The sequence below is a fragment of the Lagenorhynchus albirostris genome, chromosome 11 (assembly GCF_949774975.1).
Source record: "Lagenorhynchus albirostris chromosome 11, mLagAlb1.1, whole genome shotgun sequence".
Classification (NCBI taxonomy): Eukaryota; Metazoa; Chordata; class Mammalia; order Artiodactyla; family Delphinidae; genus Lagenorhynchus; species Lagenorhynchus albirostris.
The window spans coordinates 60,711,218-60,731,490 of record NC_083105.1 but is presented as its reverse complement, the minus strand read 5'-3'; the positions used below and the strand labels follow the sequence as shown (position 1 = coordinate 60,731,490).

General features: G+C 58.3%; 3 protein-coding genes across 11 annotated transcripts in view; 2 read left to right on the top strand and 1 right to left on the bottom strand.

The window, feature by feature from the left end:
- ZNF740 (zinc finger protein 740) overlaps window positions 1–20,273 on the top strand; it is a 44,979-nt gene that overhangs the window by 23,278 nt on the left and 1,428 nt on the right. For 4 of the 6 annotated variants that reach the window (XR_009543487.1, XM_060166125.1, XM_060166113.1 and 1 more), the window contains one exon: window positions 3,524–6,026. Coding sequence is in view for 4 of the 6 variants with exons in the window: in XM_060166125.1 (XP_060022108.1) it covers window positions 3,524–3,584 (61 nt within the window). In the remaining 2 variants the exon portion in view is untranslated. Of the gene's footprint in view, window positions 1–3,523; window positions 6,027–13,861; window positions 13,923–20,273 lie in introns of those variants that run through there. The other 2 variants (XM_060166123.1, XM_060166119.1) reach the window with 1 other exon arrangement.
- Window positions 1,437–20,273, bottom strand: part of RARG (retinoic acid receptor gamma) — a 20,327-nt gene continuing 1,490 nt past the window's right edge. The window contains exons 2-9 of one of the 4 annotated variants that reach the window (XM_060166107.1): window positions 17,257–17,588; window positions 6,287–6,435; window positions 5,929–6,070; window positions 5,100–5,260; window positions 4,722–4,898; window positions 4,126–4,330; window positions 3,573–3,731; window positions 1,437–2,725 (exon numbers count right to left, since the gene is read on the bottom strand). In XM_060166107.1, coding sequence (XP_060022090.1) covers window positions 2,526–2,725; window positions 3,573–3,731; window positions 4,126–4,330; window positions 4,722–4,898; window positions 5,100–5,260; window positions 5,929–6,070; window positions 6,287–6,435; window positions 17,257–17,440 — 1,377 coding nt within the window. In that variant the 5' untranslated portion in view covers window positions 17,441–17,588 and the 3' untranslated portion in view covers window positions 1,437–2,525. Of the gene's footprint in view, window positions 2,758–3,572; window positions 3,732–4,125; window positions 4,331–4,721; window positions 4,899–5,099; window positions 5,261–5,928; window positions 6,071–6,286; window positions 6,436–10,623; window positions 11,036–17,256; window positions 17,589–20,273 lie in introns of those variants that run through there. The other 3 variants (XM_060166108.1, XM_060166109.1, XM_060166110.1) reach the window with 3 other exon arrangements.
- The window catches only part of LOC132529524 (sperm mitochondrial-associated cysteine-rich protein), a 20,459-nt gene continuing 14,078 nt past the window's right edge, over window positions 13,893–20,273 (top strand). Inside the window, exon 1 of the mRNA XM_060166126.1 lies at window positions 13,893–13,922. The gene's annotated coding sequence lies outside the window, so the exon portion shown is untranslated. The remainder of the gene's footprint in view (window positions 13,923–20,273) is intronic.

Genomic DNA, 20,273 nt, shown 5'->3' with positions numbered 1-20,273 from the left:
ACTTACTGGTAGTGGGACCCCAGGTAAATTACTTACCCTTCCTGTGGCTGTTTTCTCATCTGTCAAGTGGAACTCATAGCATTATTGTGAGAATTAAGTGAGATTATTCGTATCAGTTGCTTAGAGGAGAACATGGCACTTACTAAGGGCTCAATAAGAGAGAGAATCGGTGGATGAGAAGTAATGGGGGTGGGAGGCTTTGAAAAATTCAAGGACCAGGCAGCTGGGAAGTCGGAGAGACAGGCACAAGGCCAGGCTCGGAGAATGAAGTTGGGGGGCCAAGGAGCCAAATGGTGCCGGGGCCCGGGACGTGGGTGGGGGAGGCGAACTGCGCAAAGCTGAGCACGGGCATGGCAGCTGGAGCCAGGCAAGGACGAGGCTGCAGGGACAAGAGGCTGAGGCCCACACTTGACCACAGGGAGTTTTGAGAAGGAACTGGATGTGACGTCTGTTCACAGGTCTGTCTCCTCCACCGGCAAGGGACTGACTGAGGGCGTCCTCCTCTGGGTGGGCTCCAGCCACTGGCTCAGACCTCTTGCCCTTCCCCCACAACCAGGGTTGCCATGGCAATGACCCCTCCTTCCCCACAGGCCCTGTGGTTTCCTCTAGAGTTTCTTTCACTTTCTTCTTCTGCTTTCCCCCCTCTCCTCTCCTCCACCACTCCCACATCCTCAACCTCTCTCTCCCACATGCACCGGTCGGGTCATCGGTGAAGACAGCCAGGCGCAGGTAGGCAAGGCACTGTCCCAGGGAAGAAGGTGGGTGGGGGTGGGTGTTAATGGGGAGTCACAGGGGGCAGGGGAAGAGCCCAGGGGCGCAGTGGCAGAGGCCAAAGTCAATGGGGCTGAGGTTGGGGTGTTGCAGAGGTTAAGGCATGCAGGGGCAGGGAGAGGTATTAGGACAGAAGGTAACAGTGGGGTCGTGGAGGGCAAGCAGGGTCACAGGGAGAAGGGTGGGGGCAGAAGGAGTGACTCAGAAGGTGATAGTGGGGTCACAGTGTAGGCGGCTTATGGGGCGAGGGGCTGGCATAAAGCAGAAACACTGTAACTTAGATGTACACCGTGGTTCTTTTCTTCTGGGGCCAGGGACCCTCATGACAACCAATTGAAACTGCATCAACCTCCTCCCCAGAGAAGGGCAGATGTGCATGTATACAGAACTGGGGGTGGGGATAGCCTAAAGACCTCTGAGGCCCAGGATCTTACTAGAGGTTCACAGAGCCCAATCAAAGCTCCAACACCTGGTGATCACGGAGGCCCAGACACTCAGGACAGGGCCCTGTGGACTCCCTTTCCGCCACCTTCCCACCACACCCAACCAGATACATTTCATCCTATTTCTTTAGTTCCCCTAAGAAAGCTGCAAAATCCACCCTCCCCACCCAGTCCCTCTGCAGATCAGCTCATTGCTTCCCCCCTAGAGGGAGCCACATCCCATGAGTTTCCATCACTTTATTTGCAAAAATAGAAAACTCAGCAATATGCGACACAGCGGGGTGGAGGGGAGATGTAAACAGGGGAGGGGACAGCACCCTGACCCCCCCAGAGAAAAAGGGGAGCCAGTGGAAATCTTATTTGGCAGCTAAATACAAACTGGGGATTGGAGGAAGAAGGGAGGGGTCACAGGGGCCCTGGGCTCCCCCTCCCAAGACCCCTGGAGGAAGGGGTCAATTCCAGGGTGTAAACAAAAGCTAATAAATAAATAGAGGCTTCCTCGGGGTCAGGGTGGGATCAGCTAAGCAGTGCCCACCCCCCCCTCCCTGGGCCAAGCTGCTCTGGGGGTCACGGGGGGAAGGCACCAGGGGGAGAGGGATCCCCTGGCCCCTCTGTAGTGTAGGAGGGTTCCTGCCCCATGGCTGAGATGGGGGGCAGGGGGAGCCCAAGGCACATGACAGGACTGGGGGAGGGGCTTGTAACTGAGGGCATAAGGTAAACTCTGGGCCCAAGCAAAGAGGTGCAGAATGGACCTGCCTCTGTCCCTTTCACCCTCTGGCCCCCCACAGAAATGCAGGGCCCGACCGGGCACGAGGACGGGGGCACAGCGGGCAGCGTGCACCCAGCAGGTGCCTTATGCAGCATTAGGCACCAAGGACTGGGGCAAGAGGGTGGGCTCAGCCCTCCCCCTACGCCCCCCCACCTTTGGTCTCTAGTGTTCCTATTTGCTCCCAGAGGCCTAAGCACCCGGCAGAGGAAGGGGCTGTGGAATGGCAGGGTCTTCCTCCTGCCCTGGGGAGCCTGGGACCCTGGTGTCTGAGGGGCAGTGCTGAGATTTTAGAGTCCAAACTCAGGCTCACCCCTCTGCCCTCTCTCCTGGAGGGAACAGGGCAGGCTCCCAAGACTGGAGAGGGAGCCGGTTAGAGCAGGAAGGGGATGAACACGGAGGCACCCCTGGAAACTTTGGCAAAAACAAGGAGCTCAGTGGAAGGGGTGGGGAGAGGGCAGAGCAGGTCCTCCCTCAGTCACTGGTGGTGTCTGGGAGATGGTCAGTCTGCTGCCTGGAGCCCCCAACCCCTGAGACAGGGGAAGTCAGGGGCCCTGGTCAGGGTGGGGGCTGCGGCCCCCTCTGCCCTGGCCCCCAGGAACCTCATCCTCGCTGGAGGCCTTGGGGTGGGGGCCAGGCTGCGAGGACTCGTCCTCAAACATTTCGGGGTTCTCCAGCATTTCTCGGATCAGGGGAGGCATCGGGCCCGGAATCTCCATCTTCAGGGTAATGGCCCTTTCTGCTCCTGCAATGGAGGGACAAGGAGGTTCGGGGGGGCTGAGGTACAGCCCCTAAGGCTGACACCTTAACCTTGCTGGACTGCCCTCTAGCTCCCCTCTGGGGGCTCCCAGCACCGGCCTGCCACCTCTGTCACCCTCTCCCTATTCTAGGGTTCCCGGGGACTGCTCCTCTGCCTGGAGCCTCTGCCTGTCTTCTCTGCCAAGCCTGTTGCCCATCTGTCCCATCCTTTCAGGCTGTCTCCTCAAAAATCACGTGGTGCCCAATTCCAGCCCCACTCCCTGGACCCTGGACCCCCGCCCCCATTGTCCATAGCTTGCCAGTTGTTCCTAGGGCTGTTCTTTTTTTTTTTTTTTTTTTAGGTCTGTTCTTAATAACATTTATAATTAGAACTAATATTTATCAAACACTATCTTCCAGGCATCCTCCTAAACCAGTGTTGTCCAATAGAACTTTCTGTGATGAAGGAAATACCTCCTCTGTCCAGCGCAGGAGTACCTGGCTGCACAGTGTTACTGAGCACTGGAAATGTGGCTACTGCAACGGAGGAACTGAATTTGTAACTCAGTGCAGTTCTAAGCCCATTGTGTGTTAACTCGTTTCATCCTCACAGAACTTAGGAGGTAGCTGTAAGTCTAGCCCAGTTTACAAGCAGAAAAACAATAAAAGAAAAGCACTTGCCCAAGTGTCCCCACTAGCAAGTGGCTGAGCTAGGATGCGGCTGAGCTAGGATGCGGCTGAGCTAGGATGCTCGTGTAGGCTGCCTGGTTCTCACCCACTCTGTTCTTGTCTCTGCCTGACCCAGGAGACCAGCAGCTCCGGGAAGAGAGAGGGGAGGCTCGCGCCCGACTAACCCTTGGTGCTGATGCCCCGGAGGTCAGTGATCTTCATGAGCATCCTCGGGAACATGTAGGGCTGGCTGGGCCGTCGCCGCCGGGCATAGAGCCTCAGGGCTTCCAGCAGCGGCTCCTGAAGCTTGTCCACTTTCTCAGGCTCCTCCAGGTCCATGCGGTCTGGGGGGACAAGCACAGGGGAGTGAGAGAGGAAGAGATGGGGAAGACAGTGACAAGTGGCCCTGCCCTATGGCCCTCCAGGCCCCAAACTTTGACCATGAGCCCCACCCAGGACATCTCCCCTGTTCCAATCCCTTCCCCGCCTCTGGCAAGAGGTTTTCTCTGGTAAATCACTCCTGCCCAGACCTCTATGTCAGCACTGGTATCGGGGGTCTCCTCAGCTCCCCCTGGCTCTTCCCCTCTTCTTGTCCTTTGTTGCAGGCTGCCGGGGAGTCTGTACTGGAGCTGAGGAGTCTGTGGATGGGACCAAGGTCTCCCGCCAGGTGGGAGATCAATCGGGTGTAGGGTGTGGTGGGAAAGCAGTCCGAGCAAACGCCAGGGGGCGCCCCCGCACCTCCGCAGATGAGGCAGATGGCACTGAGCAGCCCTGTCTCTGTATCATCCATCTCCAGTGGCAGGAGCTGCCCAGCAAAGGCAAAGACGAGGTCTGTGAGGGGCCCGAAGCCAGCATTGTGCATCTGGGTCCGGTTCAGGGTCAGCCCGTCAGAGAAGGTCATGGTGTCCTGCTCGGGGGTGTACCTTGTGCAGATCCGCAGCATCTGGAGGTAGGCAGGGGGCAGGGTTAGTGCTGTCTCTGGGAAGGAGCGCTATGGGGACGGGGAAAAGAGGGAATGAGGTGCAGGTGGAAAGTGAGGAGGTTGGGTCCTGAAGGAGGGCCACCTGAAGCTGGCAGGGGGAGCGAGGCAGAGAGATGGAGGGTCTGAAGTTGGGGGAGGGAAGAGAAGTCAGAAGGAGGCAGGGCACCCAGAAGTCTAGGGTCAGATCTCAGGGGCAGAGATTAAGACAAAAAGAGCTTGGGTTTCAAGGAGATCTGGGGAGTCCCAGATTGGAGGGGGGAAGAGAGATAATGAAATCTCTGTGTGGACCAGCTCCTTGGTCTCATATGAGGGTCAGGCTGTGGCAGAAGACAGGCCACGGGTCTTAACTTACTAGGATGTCCAGGCAGGCAGCCTTGAGCAGAGTGATCTGGTCAGCAATGCTGAGCCCCGTAAAGCCGGGCAGCCGTTTGGCAAACTCCACAATCTTGATGATGCACTTGGTGGCTAGCTCGCTGAACTTATCCCACAGCCCCAGATCCAGCTGCACCCGGTGGTCTGCACTGGAGTTCTGCAGGAAGGTCCGGTTAGAACACAAACGAAGGCCTATCCTGGGCGCTGTCTTCTTTCTGCCAATACCCCAGGCTCTCCCTTCTGCATTCGGATGCCCTCCTTGTTTGTCAGCACCGGACCATGGCCTCCAACACAACCCCTACCCGTTCTCCAAAGTCAATGTTCCCCTGCCCTCACTGGGGCCCTGCCCACTCCTCACCGTGGTGTATTTGCCCAGCTGGCAGAGCGAGGGGAAGGTCTCCTGATGGGCTTTGCTGACCTTGGTGATGAGCTCTTCTAACTGGGGGCTCAGCTCATAGCTGTCAAGTGACCCTTCCTCCTTCACCTCTTTCTTCTTCTTGTTCCGATCATTCCGCACAGCTGGGGGGTGGAGGTGCAAGGAGAGGATCAAGACCCTCAGAACCTCCCTCTGGGTATCCCCTCTTACCCTAACTTAATGTGCTCCGGAGCATCCCTTCCCTGGGACCCTGGGCGGGGCCTCAGTTTCCCTGTCTCCTGCACTAGCTCCCATTCCCAGGCTGGCTCTCCCCAGCCCCACCCAGGGCCTGCAGGCCCTGCTCCCTCCCCAGGCCCTTCGGCTCCATCCTGCCCTTCCTGTCACCCTGCAGGAGCTGGGGAGGGGGGGCAGGATATGCAGGCAGCAGGATATCCACTTATAGCCTTGGCAGCACAATGGTGCAGGGGAGGGGGGGCACCCCAGATCCACCTCAGGCTCAGTCCTGGGAGCAGGGGAGGGGACTGGCAAGCCCCCCTAACTTCCCCATGAAACAGGGAATGTGCACCGGTAACCCCCATTCACTCATTCAGAGGAAGGGTTAAGCTCTGAGAAGGGAGAATGGGAAGGGGTGGGGTCTCCTGGGTGAATGGAGCTAATCAAATAGGACTGGCCAGGGAGGAGGCACAGCACTCCAGGGCGGCTGGAGGCTGGACTTGCAGAGGTCAGGAAAGTGGGGGTGGCCAGTGGGAAGAGGGTGGCAACCACAGGCTAGGACAGGAGCACCCCTGCCCAGGCAGGCCTGAGGGCCTACCTTCCTTGGACATGCCGACTTCAAAGCACTTCTGTAGCCGGCAGTACTGGCAACGATTCCGGGTCACCTTGTTGATGATACAGTTTTTGTCGCGGTGACATGTGTACACCATGTTCTTCTGGATGCTGCGGCGGAAGAAGCCCTGGAGTTGGGGGTAAGGGAGGAGGGTCAGTGAAGCAGGATGTTGGGAGTACCAGCCTCTCACAGGCCTTGCAGGCCTGAGCCAATCTATTAACCACCTCTGTGCAAAGCAGCCAGTCCCTCCCACCTCAGAGGGATACCCACCCACACCCAGTGAGTCTCTGATCTCACGCAGGTAACTGGATGCCCAGTGCGCCCGCCTCCAGCACGTACACACCTTGCAGCCTTCACAAGAGCTGACCCCGTAGTGGTAGCCAGAGGACTTGTCATTGCACACGAAGCACGGCTTGTAGACCCGGGGAGGTGGAGGGGGTGAGGGCGAGCTGGGCACCATCTCCTCTGAGCTAGTGCTCTGCGTCTCCACCGCTGTGGGGAAGCAGTGATGTGAGGGTCAGGGAAGAAGGACCCCTCAGATCTCTAGGCATCCTCATCAGATACACACTGCCCCCCCCATTCCCACTTCTTCCTCTGGCTCAGCGGTGACAACACTATCGCCACCACAGTGATTTAAAGTCCCAACAACCCATATACAGCCCCATAGTAAACACGTCCAGAAACCCCTAAACAACCACTACGACCTCCCGGTCTGGCCATCTCCCCCTACAATAATGCCCTACGGGACACTGCTCAATTCTCCAAATTCTAGGTCGAGGCCATCCCAGAAGTTAAATTCTCTGGGCCTCAGTTTCCCCAGCTACAAAGTAGGTGTGTTACGGCCCGTGGCTCTTAACTCTCTAGTCACTCCCTCTCATATCGGGTCCCTGCCGGGTAGTCTCCCTCCTACCCTTCTCCTCCTCACGAGGCCATAGATCTGGGTGTGAGGAGGCCAATTCCAGACCACCTGTGGCTAGCACCTGGCTAAATGGCCAGGAGGTTCAGGAGGCAGAACAGAACCTCGTTTTCTCTCAAGCAGTACAGGGTAGACAATCCTTGAGCTTCTCCCCCTCATATCACCCCCCAAACAATCGCCAGTGTCCTTTTCCCCAGAAACCACGGAGACAGTGGAGGAAATGGGACACAGGTATTGGGAAGGTAGGTTAGGGCACATGCAACAGCCTTATTTTACACCCAAAGAAACTGAGGCCAAGAGAGAGAAGCGACCAGCCCAGTGCCACACTGCCAGTTATGGTGGAGCCAAGGCTCTCAGGTCTTCTAACTAGATCTACGTGACCTGGCCAGGAGTTAGAGAAGTTGGGAAAGGGAGACAGGTATTTGCTCAGATTCTCAGGTCTAGAAGCTGCTGGGGGTGTAGCAAAGCAGAGAAGTCAGGCGACAGTGGGTAAACAGGGCTGATGGGGGAGGGGAGCCATCTCTGGACCCTCTCTGAGCCGTGTCTTCACTCCTAAACTTCCCCTGCAAATACCCAAACACAGCTCAAAAGAGATCTCCGCCCATGCCACGCACAGTGCGGGGGGGGGGGGGGAGGACGCCCTCTGTTTGGCAGGCTGCTGAGTAAACCTCTTCTGGGTGTGTGGCTGATCTTCAGAAGCTTGAAAAAAATCTATAAATTATTCAACCTGTAGGACCAGTTGCCCAAACCTGGAGGGCCTAAGTTAATGCAAGAAAACCCTAAGACCCTCCCTAAGGAGCGTCCCTTGCTTGCACCCACCTCATGAACACCTTCTTCCTTCTAACCTGCTGTAGCCCACCTGGTCAGAAGTCCACCCAGGCCACCCGAAGGACAGAAGGAAGGCCCGGACGCAGGGGTTCCAGGCTAGCTCCACCCTCCCCACAGGAGGAAAGCCCTCCCCACCCCCCGGCACACACAGACACTCAATTAGCATAAGAATCCAGCTGGAGTGAGATTCCCCAATGAAAAAGGAGAGAGGAGGGGAGGAAAGGAGGGTGCCTGGAGTCTATTCAGGACTTGGTGGGAAATCCGGGGTCGGGCCCCGGGGAGGCGGTTGGTGCTGAGAGATGGGGGGTGGGCTGGAATGCCTTTCAGGATGGTCCCGGTGTCCTCTGAGGGCACATGTGCTGCCCACAGGCCAGTGCGTGGGGTGGTGCTCACTCGGCGCTGACGCCCTCCCTGCCCGCAGAGCGCTGCCTCATTTCCTCTCTTGCAAAAGGGCCTGGGTGTGGTCAGACTGGCATGGGCCACTGCCAGCCAATTATTATGAGACTGGGGGTGGCAGGGAGACAGGCCCAGGGGCAGCTTTTCTCATATGTGCGGTACTGCCACCCCTTCTCGGAACCCCTCTGGCGCACTCCCGTCCCTGAACCCTAAAGCGCAGCCCAGTAGCTCTGGTCAGTCTGGGAGCAAAGGGCACAGGAAGGCTAATCGTTGTCACTCCACTGAGATTCCCTTCTCAGCCCTGGGCAGAGACCCCAGCACCGGGGGGATGCTGCTCCTGGCTAAGCAGGGGCCCCTGCAGGGGAGGAGGGGGGTGGCTCTGGGGTTTTCTCCTTTTAAAGCCCAAATTGCTGAAATTGAGGAAATTCCTGGCCAGGCTGTGCGGAGCTTCAAACAAACTCTTTATAACCGGCTGTAAACACTCCCAGCTGCGAGGCCCAGGGCCGAGAAGCCTGGACTCACAATCTGACACACACCTCCTTGGAGACACTCTCACACGTCAACAACACACTGGGCACAAAAGCAGGCACTTTACCAGTGGGCTCCTATACCCCAGCGGGACCCTGGCACAAAAGAACACCCAGGCAGGCGGGCACAGAGGCACACTCACTCCAGCCACACCGTGGAGCTGGATGCACAAGTCATAAGGAGGACACACAACACCCAGCGCTCGCTTCACCGTTGCAAGCGAGAAGCTCTGCCCCCAAACACCCACGGCCTGCCAACGCAGCACCAGGACACCGACGCTGCCAGATACAAACACACCAAAGGACCTCTTTCCTTCCCTGGATTAGACACACAGGTCTAAACTACTTTCTCTCTGAAAGTGTGTGGAGCAGGCCCGAGGCCCACCAAGACCCTAGAGGCCAAAATTGTTGGTCCAAACTGAAATGCAAAAACATACTGCCAGCCAAGTCCCACAGGCTTCCCTGGGCCTGAAAAAGATGGGGTTCCTGCCCAGCCCCCGCAAAAACCCTTCCTGGGAGATTCTCTCCATCTCAGCACCCCTCCCAACATACCCCACGTCCCCATTCTATTGGGCCATGAGAGAAGGTTAAGAATTCACAAGGATTTGGTGCAAGGCAATAGTTCACACTTTCCCCGCCCTTTAAATGCTACGCTTTTCATTCTTGCCCCACCCCACCTCACGGTACTGTTTGCCACCTCCCTCTTCCAGTCTCCCAGTTGTTAAATCTGAGCAGCTCTGCCCTGCAACCAAAAGACCAAAAAAAAAAAAAAAAAAAAGCTTATCTCGTAAACAGCGCTGCCGAGTGCCAAGGAGCGAGGCGCGTTGGCGGGGGCTCAGTGACCCCGCGCGCGCACTCCCAGGGCGCCCGCCGCCCGCCCCTTCCCAGCGTGCCCCCCAGCCCCGCGTCCCCGGGCTCCGAGCGCCGTCCCAGGCCCGGGGAAATTCGGGGGTGTTCCAGGCTCCCCTCCCCACCCCCCCCCACCCCCGCCAGGCACTTCAGCCCGGGCTTCAAAGCCGCCTCTCATCTGGACTTCATTTTTACTGCCTCTCAATCCCCGGCTTTTTATTACCGCTCTGGAAAGGGGTTCCAGGGCCCCAGGCCTGGCATCTCCCATTTCACAGAAAAGGGAAGGTGGATATTTGGGGACCCAGGAGTCCCGCTCCCCCCGCCGCTGCCACCTCCAGGCCACTCCTCACCGTAAGCCCAACTTTTATTGAAACTTTTCGTTTCCTACTGAAGTTGTGGGCTCGAGCCATAGGAAAAAGTGCACACAACCCTATACACATTTCCTAAAATTTCTTTTCTCAATGGGGGAGGGGGACGCCAGAACCCAGCCTGGCCCCGCTTGCGTGCACAACCCCTTACACCCCGCACGCAGCACACACAGAGGGTGCACGCTCGAACACAGCACTTTCCAAAACCGCCCCCGCAGCCACGCAGGGCACACGCCCTCCCGGCCTCAAGTCACAAACATCCCCACACGGGGCCATGCGGACCTGCCAACGCTGGCGGAGGGCGACGCTGCTTGGAGAGACCCTTACGCCCACACCCGCACCGCCTAAGCGAGGCGTTGCACACTCCAGGGATGCACACGCTCTGCAAATAATATTTTTACACTCGCGACTTCCCACATGGACTTTACGAACTCCACTCACGGTCCTGGGTGCCATAACCCTCCCGGGCCACGGACCTGCCGGCACAAACTACCAACGCACCTCGGCCTCTCCCTATCCCCGGGAACTCTGGAGGGTCACCAACCACAGGTCCTAGCTATACACCCACCATAAAAAACACACACACACTCCAAACACTACTGCACACACCCAAAGGAGTCGCTGAGGCCCCCACGTTTAAAGGGCCAGTACCTCTTTCCTACACACCCGGCCCTCACATGGAAAGGGTCAGAATCTCCGCTTGCAACCCAAGTCCACCTTTTACACACGGAACGAGAGAGCCGCTGCCTGTCCCGCACCCCGCACCCCACCCCCAATGTAGGGCTCGGGTACCTACACTGCAGACTGGCGGGTTGCGGCCAGGCAAAAGACTCGAGTCCGGCGAAACAGGAGCTGCCGGTGGCTCTGCGCAGCAAGCCGGCCCCGGGTCCGGCTGCCCCGTACAGCCGTCGCGGACCCGGGGCAAACGTTTCCATGCAGTCGTACATCGCGACCCGGCTTGGAGGGAAGCTGGGTGCTAGAAACACCGAGGACCCGCAGCCGATTCCCCCTCCTCCCCCGGCGGCGCCCCGCTCCTGGAGGGGGGGAGGGGGAGGGCTAGCATAGGGCGCCGGGCTGCATAGGGGGTAAGGGGTGGGCGGGGAAGAAGGGGATCCCCAGCAGGGGAAAGGGACTGGGCGGGGCGCAGAGCCGGGGCTGCCGCTCCAGCCGCTGTCCGCCTCACTCTGGGCGCCTCGGCGGCTAGCACTGGGGAGACGTTTTGTAAAAGCGAAGCCCGGCGGGGTGGGGGGTGGGGCTTGGACCGCTAAGGGGGCCGGGCACCAAGATGAGCAGAGCTGGGAGTGGAAGACACGCACTCGCACCGTGGCGCGCTTGCTTGCTTAGACACACATCCGAGCATGCATTTATCTTGGCAGGCACCACCCATCTGCAAATAGGCAATAGTGCACATGCATGTCTGCACGCGCATAAAATTAGAGGTGTACACACGTTTTTGCAAACACACCTGGCTCGGGAGAACGCTTGCAAGGATTCTCTCTCCACTGCTCGGAGGCTTTGCAAGCTTTTGCACTTAGGCGCGTGCCAAGGTCGGGGATGGGGGAAAGAGTGGAGAAACCGAGCACACTCATTTCCTTTCGAGTTTCCCCTCCCCCCAGCGCTCCTTTTTTTACACAAGTCAGTACAGGCAGGGGTGTCAAGGAGGACTGGGGAGAGGAAACATGTAAGTTCCCTGCGCGCGGCACTTCTCCAGAGCCCAGGGACCTGCACTACCTCCACCCGCTCATTCCCAGGCCTGGCTCCTCCCTCTCCCTCCGCGCGCGCGCTGCAGGGCCGAACATTACATTCCTGCGGCTCGGCGCGCGCGGCCTGCTCCTTCCTTCCCGTCCTCCCACCCCCGGTCGGAGGGCCGGAGCGCGCTCCCGCCGTGAACTCTCCGGGAACCCCCCTCGGGGCGGGTGGCCGGGCGCGCTCACCTCCTCCTGACCCGGCCCCGCCCCACCCCGCCCAGGCCGTAGCCCGCGCCGCCGCGGAGCCCCCCCCCCGCCCCTCCTGCGCAGCCGGAGTCTACCCTTCTTAGGCCGAGGAGTGCTCCCTCCGCCGCGGCCCGGGCCGCCTCCCTCCGAGTCCCCCAAACCCCATCCTGCGGCTGACACTCCCGGAGCTCATCCAATGCCCCTTCCTCGAACCTGACTTCAGCACAAGACTCCCACCCCAAACTGCTCCCGCCGTGCCAGCTGCGCCTCGGACGACACTGCCTTCCTGAGTGCCAGCTCCCCTCCCCCAGAGTCGCTACCGCGCCAGTCGCCCCCAAGTGCCAAGTGCCTCTTCGGCAATAACTGCGCGTCTGGTCGGTAACCGTTCTCAGAGTCATTAAATACCCCCACCAGTGGCAAACTGCCCCTTCTCCCCTTCAGCGCCACACTTAGTGCCCTTCGGATCTCCGAGGGCCGCCCCACTCCTCCCTCGCGGGCCCCTTCCGGGCACTGAGTGCCCTCGACCGGCGGAGAAGGGGGTGGGGGGGGCGGGAGTTGGGCCACGTCAAGAGTTTGCCCTCGCCGAGCCGGGCCGAGTCGGGGACCCTGGCCCCGGGACAGCGCCAGCGGCGGCGACTCCCGGAAACCGCCCCCTTCCCCGCGCCCCGCCCGCCGCCCGGCCGCCCGGCCGCCCGGCGGGCCGGCCCAGCCGGCTCTGTCAGCGCCGCTCACAAGGGGAGTGCCGGGGGAGCGGGAGAGGCGCCCGGCCCGGCCCCTTCCCCCTCCCGGCGGCGGTGGCTGGGCCAGGGCGGGGCGCGCTTTTCTAAGAATCTGTTGTACCGGGTGGGGGGCGCACTGGGGTGCCGCAGGAGTGGGGCGCCAGTTTGGAAGAATAAAGAGCAGGAAGGGGTGCCAGAGTAGGCGAGGGAAGGGAAGGCAGGCGCGGAGGAGGGGCCGGGGTGGCTGCCGGGGACTGAAAGGGGCAGGGCTGGGAAGGAGGGCCTGGTTGGCGGATGGGGGGCCGCGGGGTGGCAGGGCCGACTCGGGGGACTCGTAGCAGGGATGAAGAGGGAATGCATTGCTCTTTCCAGTCCAGCCTGAGCTCCCTGTTCTTGCCCCCAACCCCAAATACCCCATTTCTGACTCCAGCCATCCCCCACAAAAAGAAAAAAGGGGTGACAGACTTCTGAATCAGAACATGGCCAGTGGCAAAAAAAAGTCAATTAAGTGCAAAGTGGGGAGTACCCCCAAAACAAGGGGAGAAGACAGCCCTGATTAGTCAACTGTAGGCTGTCAGTCCCCCCCACCCTTCCCCCTCCGAAATCTGAAAGGTCCCAATTAAGTCAGGCCTGCCTGGTTGGTAATTAGAACCAGAAGTGGCCAGGCCACGGGGAGGGGGGTTGGGAGTGGGGCACAGGAGGAGTGGGGGGAGGGCTCCAGGAAGTCATGAGTTCTCAATAGCCCCCTTTTCTCTCCACCAGATGCACCCCACTCCTCATCACCCCATCTGGGTGTGCTTCCCAGGCATTGCAGGGAGAGGGGGCCTTAGGAGGGACCAGGCATTGGGGTGTCAGGCCCACCCTAACCTCCAACCCCGACCCCCCATTCTAGACAGTCTTAGCCTTGAGGAGAAGGTAAGAGGATGGGGGAATCTAGTGCCCCCTCTTTTCCCCAAAGTCCCCCCAGCCCTTATTGCAGCAATTAGACCCATTAGCCTTCTAGCATTTCATGGGAACCAGATGTTCTCCACCAGCCTGGTGGGAGTATGAGGGGGGGCTGCTGCCTGACTCACCCCCTTCCCTGTGATCCCCACCACCAAGGCGCACCCCTCCCAGCTAGAGCCCCACAAAGTCATGGCCCCAGAGGCAAGGAGAAATGTACCCCTCCCCCACTAATGAAGCCCTTCTCACTGAATCTGGTGTGGTCACCCCTCAGAGCCTCTACCACCCTGGCAAGGATGAATTTGGCCAACAAGAGGCTGTGCGGGGAGGAACAGCTAACCCCTTCATCCCTCCTTTCCTCCCCTCCTGCCACCTTCTGGAAGGGGCTTGAGGATAACTGGCTCTGAATTCCTCAAGCTAAATTCTCCTTTTCTTCCAGAACCTTCCCTCAAAAAACTGAAGTTGGGGCATTTCAAAGCAAAGGAGGCCCCACCCCAAGGGTAAGTCCTAACTTAGGAGTCCCACCTGAAGGGCAATAGGAGGGGTCTCTGGAGGAGGGGGCAGCAGTGGAGCGAAGGAATAGGGAGGTGTGAATGAGGGACGGGCCCCAAAGCAGGAGTGCTGGGCAGGATGGGGGCTGGGACCGGGGAGGGGGCCAGGAGAGGGGGGTGCAGCCTGGGCCCCAGCGGCGGCGGCTTGCCCAGCTCCCCCCGCCAGAGAGGTTTCCTGTTGCAATCAAAGCCCCGTTTGTGTCGGCCTGGAGCTGGAGCCCGAGCCTGAGCAGGAGAGACCAGGGAGGGGAGGGGAAGGAGGCAGTCGGCTGGGTTTTTTTCCTGGAGGAGGCCTCGCTGCCGCCTGCTCACCACCGGTACCGCCTGCTTAACAAGGCCCTTTGCCTCTCCCGGAGTCTGGGTTCTCTCTGTGTCTGCGCCTTTCAGCCTGTGTTATTTCCCTCTCATCTCGTTTAGGTCTCTGAGTCTCTCTTTTTCAGTTTCTTTTAAGTAGAACTCTTTTTCTTCCTGTGCCAGCCTGCTCTCAGTTTCTCCATGTGACTTAGTATATGGTGCAGCCTGGGCTCCTTTGCCCAGAGACACTGTCACCAAGTTCAGAGGACAAGCAGAGCTAGGTCCTCAGGACACCAGCTATCTCCTCAAGAGGGGGAGGAGGGCAAGGCTTCCCTTCCCTCCCATCACACTCTGTTCCCTGCAGTCCCGATAAAACAAACATACAACTCACCAGTGTTCATAAACATGCAGATACACGAGGACACAGATAGCAGGGTTTTATGCATGTGTGTGAGCAAGCACACCCAAACCTGTGTGCGTGTGTGTACAAACACACACAGAGACACACACACACCCCTCCGCTTTCCCACGCACACAGGCCTGTGCTGCCCCGGCGGCCATAGGTGCTCCCCTTCCCACTCCCCTCCTCCACCATGAGGTTCTGAGACGCCTGCCTTAACCACTCAGGCCCCTAGAGCACCCCAACAGATGGAGCAAGGCTGCCCTTCTCAACATGGATGTCTCCAAGGTGCTAGGGACCCAGCAGTAGGATTCAGGAGCCAGCCCCAGGGAGAAGTTCCAGACTCCTTCAGGGACCACCCCCACTCCCTCCCACAGATCAGGGGAGAGAGGCTGAAGAGAGAGACCCAGACTGCAGGTGAGTGTGGCTTTGGCATCAGAGTTAGGCCTCCAATCCCCCTCCATTAGATGTCCCAGCCAAAAAGGGACAGCAGGGCAGAGAAGTGAGAGAATACGCTTTCCCCCTTCAGCCACTGTCCCACTGCGGGAGGCCTCCCAGACTCCAGGATCCCCTCCTCTCCCCACTGGTCCCTCTTATTCACCACTAGGTGCTGCGTGCCCCACTCCCATGCAAGCTGTCTGGACCCAGGCCTTCCCCTCCTCCCCACTCCACTGCCCCCTCTCTGCCCAGGCCTGTCCCCCTGCTGCCAGCCGCACCCTCCCCAGCTACCTGCCCTGGTTCTGGCTCCTCCCTGGGATTTCTTCTTTCAGCCCCTCCTCCTGCAGGGCGACCTTTGGGGATGCAGCCTAGTCTGACCGCTTCCCCTACCTTGACCTCACTTTGAACCCTGACCTTGGTCTCAGTGTGTCCAGGGCACAGGGGCACATGGAGAACTTCACTGGGGACTGGCTGCTGGCTCTCGGCATTCTCCCCGCCACCACTCTCTCTACTCTGCCTCCTCACTCACGCTCCCTTAGCTGCCTCAGGAACTCTGGAAAATCAAGTCCCAAGATATTGAGTTGTACTGCCCTCTGCAAGAAGTACATTCATGTGGGGAGAGTGGTTCCCTCCCACCCCACAGACCCTGGGACAGATTCTTGGGGTGCAAATGAGGTAGGGGAAGCCCAGCTGAGGTTTCCAGAAAGGGGGGCTTTGTGCTCTCTCGTTCACCTGCGTGCCACCCAAATAACCCCTGTTGGACTACAGACAGGCCACCGGCCGGCCTCACCAAACCCCAGACACACCGTCAGCAGCCCTATGAAATACTGCCTCACTCTTCACACTGACTCTTTGTTGCAACCCTGGAATTCTGTATGTGAGCAGCGTCTCAGGGCCATGCTGTGCACACACAACTGCATATGGCCTCTCACACACGCACACACCTTCTCTAGATGAGCAAGCTCTTTCCAGCAGAGCTGCCAGCCAGGCCTAGTCACCCCTTCACACACACACACACACACACACACACACACACACACACACACACACACACACACACACACACACACACACACACACACACACACACACACACACACTCTGAGTGCTCCTAAAGGCAGGCCCCTTCTCTCCACCTCTCTCTCTCTCTCTCAGCTTATGGAGCTATAAAGGATGTCTTTATCTTCTGGTCTTTTCTTTTCCCTCTCTCTTTCTCTCTCTCTGGAACTGCCCCTCTCTCTATCACCTCCCCTTCTATCCAGGTGGAGGCTTCTCTGTACCAGCTCCCACATTGAGGCCAGCATCCCAGCCTTCCAGCTCATGGGCACCCACGCCTGTAATGGCCTAGCGAGGAGGAACAGCTACCAAGTGGAAGGAGAGGGGATCCAGAGGGATGAAGGGAGGCCTAAGGCTTGCTGCTGTCAGCACTCAAAGGCTTCACCCAAAGAGGGCAGGCCTGAGGGACAAGTAGGGATCTGCACAGCATGTGGGTACCGTGCCAGACCTAGAGAGAGGGGAGGAGTCCACAACCCACATGGCTGGAGGAGAGGATGCTTCTGGAACACCCCCTGCACCTCCCCGGATTACTTATGGTACAAGAGCTACCTTCTTTGCGGCTGTTTCCACCCTCCCCAGAACCAAGAGGGAAGTTTCCTGACCCTACACATCTTTGGGCACCTGGCACTAGGCTCCATTCCTCTTTTTGCAGGCTCCCCCTAATTCAGAACAATTTTACCTCTTGATCACAGAGTTGGGTATTGGCCTCCCAGACTCCTCCACTTCACAGCCTGGCTCCCCACACCCCGCACTGCAGGCAGGCAGCAGCCTCAGACTTCACCAGACCCACCCTTGGCTGCCCATACAAAGGGGTTCTCCCTGCTAGTTGAGTCATTCGGGAGGCAACTGCAGAGCCCCAAATTTTAGGCGTTCTACTTTCCCATTCTAGTTGCACAGGAGAACTCTCATTTGCAAGCACGTCCATTGGCTCCACATCCAAACCCCCTCGTGGCTACCCCTGTCGCCTCCTCCATTAGATCAAACCCCCAGCCCTGCCTGTCTTCCTAACTGGGACACCAATTTTCTCTATCATCCACCCACGAAATGCCCTCCTGTTTCCACTTGCCCTCATCCCCCAAGATCCCTGAGACTCACACAGAGAGGCCATCTCCTTGGGGAGGTCAGGCTGGCCCAAGCCCCGGAAGCTAGGACTCAGCATCTCGAAAGGTGGAGACCCCCTGAGTGCCCCTGGGAAGGCGAAGGGGAAGCCAGCCCCTGGGTAGCCAGAGCCAGGCCCCAGGGCACCAGGCGTAAAGAGTCGCTCCTTATTGGTGGCCATGGCAGCTGCAGTGTGGGAGGCTGAATCCCCTGGGGTCTGCAGTGGGCGGGGTACTTCTTCAGCCACAGCCCCCGCCCATGCCCACTGCCCTGGCCTGGGAGGCTCCGTGCCCGCCCTGCTTGGCCTGCTCACTGGGTCTCCAAGGCTCCTAAGGAGAAAGAAAGGAAAAGGAGGGATGAGAGAATGATCGCTCTGAGGTTCCAAGCCCCATGGCCCTCTCCCAGCTGGAGTCTTTTCCCTCCTTGCTGCCCTCTGCCACACAGTAGGGGAGGCAGGGCAGGTGCTGATGCAGGCTCAGAGAAACTCTCCTGGAAGGGTAACTTGACTTTCCAAGGTGAATCACGGTCTTCAAACTCCTGGCAGAGAGGACTCCTAGGCTAAGAAGTGACCATTACACACCACCATGGGCTGGACACTAGATTTAACCCTCACATCAACCCTGTGACGTAGGAATTAAGATTCCCATTTCACAGATGAGGAAACTGAGGTTTAGGGACTAGTTTAAGGTCACATGGCTGTAAAGAGTAGAGCCAAGATTCAAACTCTCTACCATCCTGGAGAAAGCAAACATATCTGTTTTAACATTTTTGTTAAAAAATGTTACACCTCTCTGGAACACAGACTCTGGAGCCAGACTACCTGAATTGATCCCCACCACTTGCCAGCTGCAGGACCTTGGATGTATTAGTGTTACTTAATCTCTCTGGGCCTCAGTTCCCTCCTTTGTCAATTGGGAATCATAATAAGCCTCACTTCATAAGGTTATTAGGAGGCTTAAATAATTTACCATATGTAAAGTGTCTAGAATAATATAGGGCATATACTAAATGCTATATAAATGTCTCCGGTTCTTTCTCTTTGTACCTTCTCTTCCTCCATACCTCTCTTTTAATTTGCATTTCCTTTCTTTCCACCTTCCTCAATACTCCCTCTCCCGGTTTCCCCTTGCAATTCTGTCTCTGTCTCCAATTATCCCTCACTCCCTAACCTTTCCTCAAATCCACAGAGGTTAATGGAAGCCCCGCTGTGTCCCAGGTATGATGCTAAGAAGCTCCTCTCCCTGTCCTTAGTTTACTTTGCTTCTCCATCTCTTCTCTCTCTTTCCTGAGCCCTCTGCTTATAGGAAGCCCTCCCTACATCCTCCCCTCCCTCAAATGTAACCTGACCTCAGAGGTTTTTAACCTGAGCCCAAGGGAGGGGGAGGGGAAGGAGGGAAAGAGGAAGTGGGAATCCCAGGGCCAGGCAGGTGGTTCCTCTCCTGATGCTCTGACATGGGAAAGGTAGGATTTCCCAGGAGCCTCAGAACTACCCACCTGTCTAGGGAGTTAGGGGCTGGGGAAGGAGAGTCACCCCAGCCTGGAGGCCTCCTCTACCAGCCAGAACCATAATGGACTAGATGAAGAAGGACAGAGAAGGACCGAGAGAGAGTGAAACACAGAGTCCTTGGGGTGGGCAGGCCCAGAAGTAGGTGACGGGTATTTTGCATCTCTTTCCATCAGTCTTTGCTTCTAAGATCAATATCGCTCCGTCTTTGTACCTCTGCTTTTTTTCTTCCTTCCTTTTCTATCTCTCATCTGCCTTGGCCTTCAAGCTCCTGAGGGTAAACTGGATGGAGGTTACAGGAACTCAGACCCCAAGCCACCACCCTTCACTCAGTCCCTCACTAGCCACCACCCAGCTCCCCAGCACCCTGACTCTTCAGCCCAGTGTCTCCCCAAGCCCTAAAAGTCTGAGCTATGAGCCCCCAGGATCCCCCTCCTTTACCTTCCCCTATTCCCTGAAGTCCTTGTCCCAGGTTAAGCCCAGGTAGAGCCAGGCGTCCGGGCCCCTGAGGCCCCTGGGCCATAGCTCAACAGGCTGGGCCACATTCCAGGTGGATTAACCCCTCCAATGCTAAGGATGAGAAGCTACTAGAGGTCCCCCCCACCCCATCTTCCCCAGACTGGCTTAGACTGAGAACCCGGCTCTGGGCTCCAGCACTCACTACCTTTGCTTCTCACCTGCGGGTGGGAAACAGAGACCTGGGGGTGGGGCAGGAGGACTTCGAGGGTCCCGGAGAGGGATGCTCGGGCTCCTGGTCCTTACGGAGGAATGAAGCTGTGAGGGAGCCAAGCTCTCCCTGGCCTTCCTCTTATTTTGCCTCAGAGAAGGAACTTGAGAGTTGAGTGAACAGAGGAAGGGGACAGAGACGCATCCCACTTCTGAGCCTTGGTTTTCTGCCTTGGCTAGGAAGGGAAGGGGAGGGTCCTAAGTCCTGGGTAGAGGAAGGGACCAAGGAATTGAAGACAGTGGTACACAGTGTAAAAGGAAATCCTGAACTAGGGACCCAGAGGTCTTGGTACTTTGGGGGACCTGAGGGAGGGAGAATGTACTTCTTTCCTCCCAAGATGCCACCTCAGACTGAGGGGGGCTGACCAGGGGAAAGGGGCCCTTGAGAAGTTGCTTCTCTTCGAGCTGAGGTGGAGTTGAGGGGAGGGCATGGATGAAGGGGGATGCTGGATGGAGGCGGTGGGAGTGGGGGGGCGTCTCTCTGCCGTCCTGCCCGCTCCAGAGCCTGGAACAAAGCTGCCCTTGTCGGCTGCACTCCACCCGCTGCCCCCCTCCCCTCTGTATAAACACGACCACCTTTTTCCATGACCCCATCCCCAGCCTGGGCAGAGAACCCGGGCATCCTCTGCTCTAGCCTGGGCCCCCAGCCTGCTCCCCGGGAGGCAACAGTGGGCTGGGTTTCCCTGGCCTCGTGCCACCCTTGGGGGAGTCCAGACCCTTGAGTCTCCACCTCCCATTACCAGGTGCCTTCCCTCTACCTCACTGGCCCCAGGGAGGGGCAGTA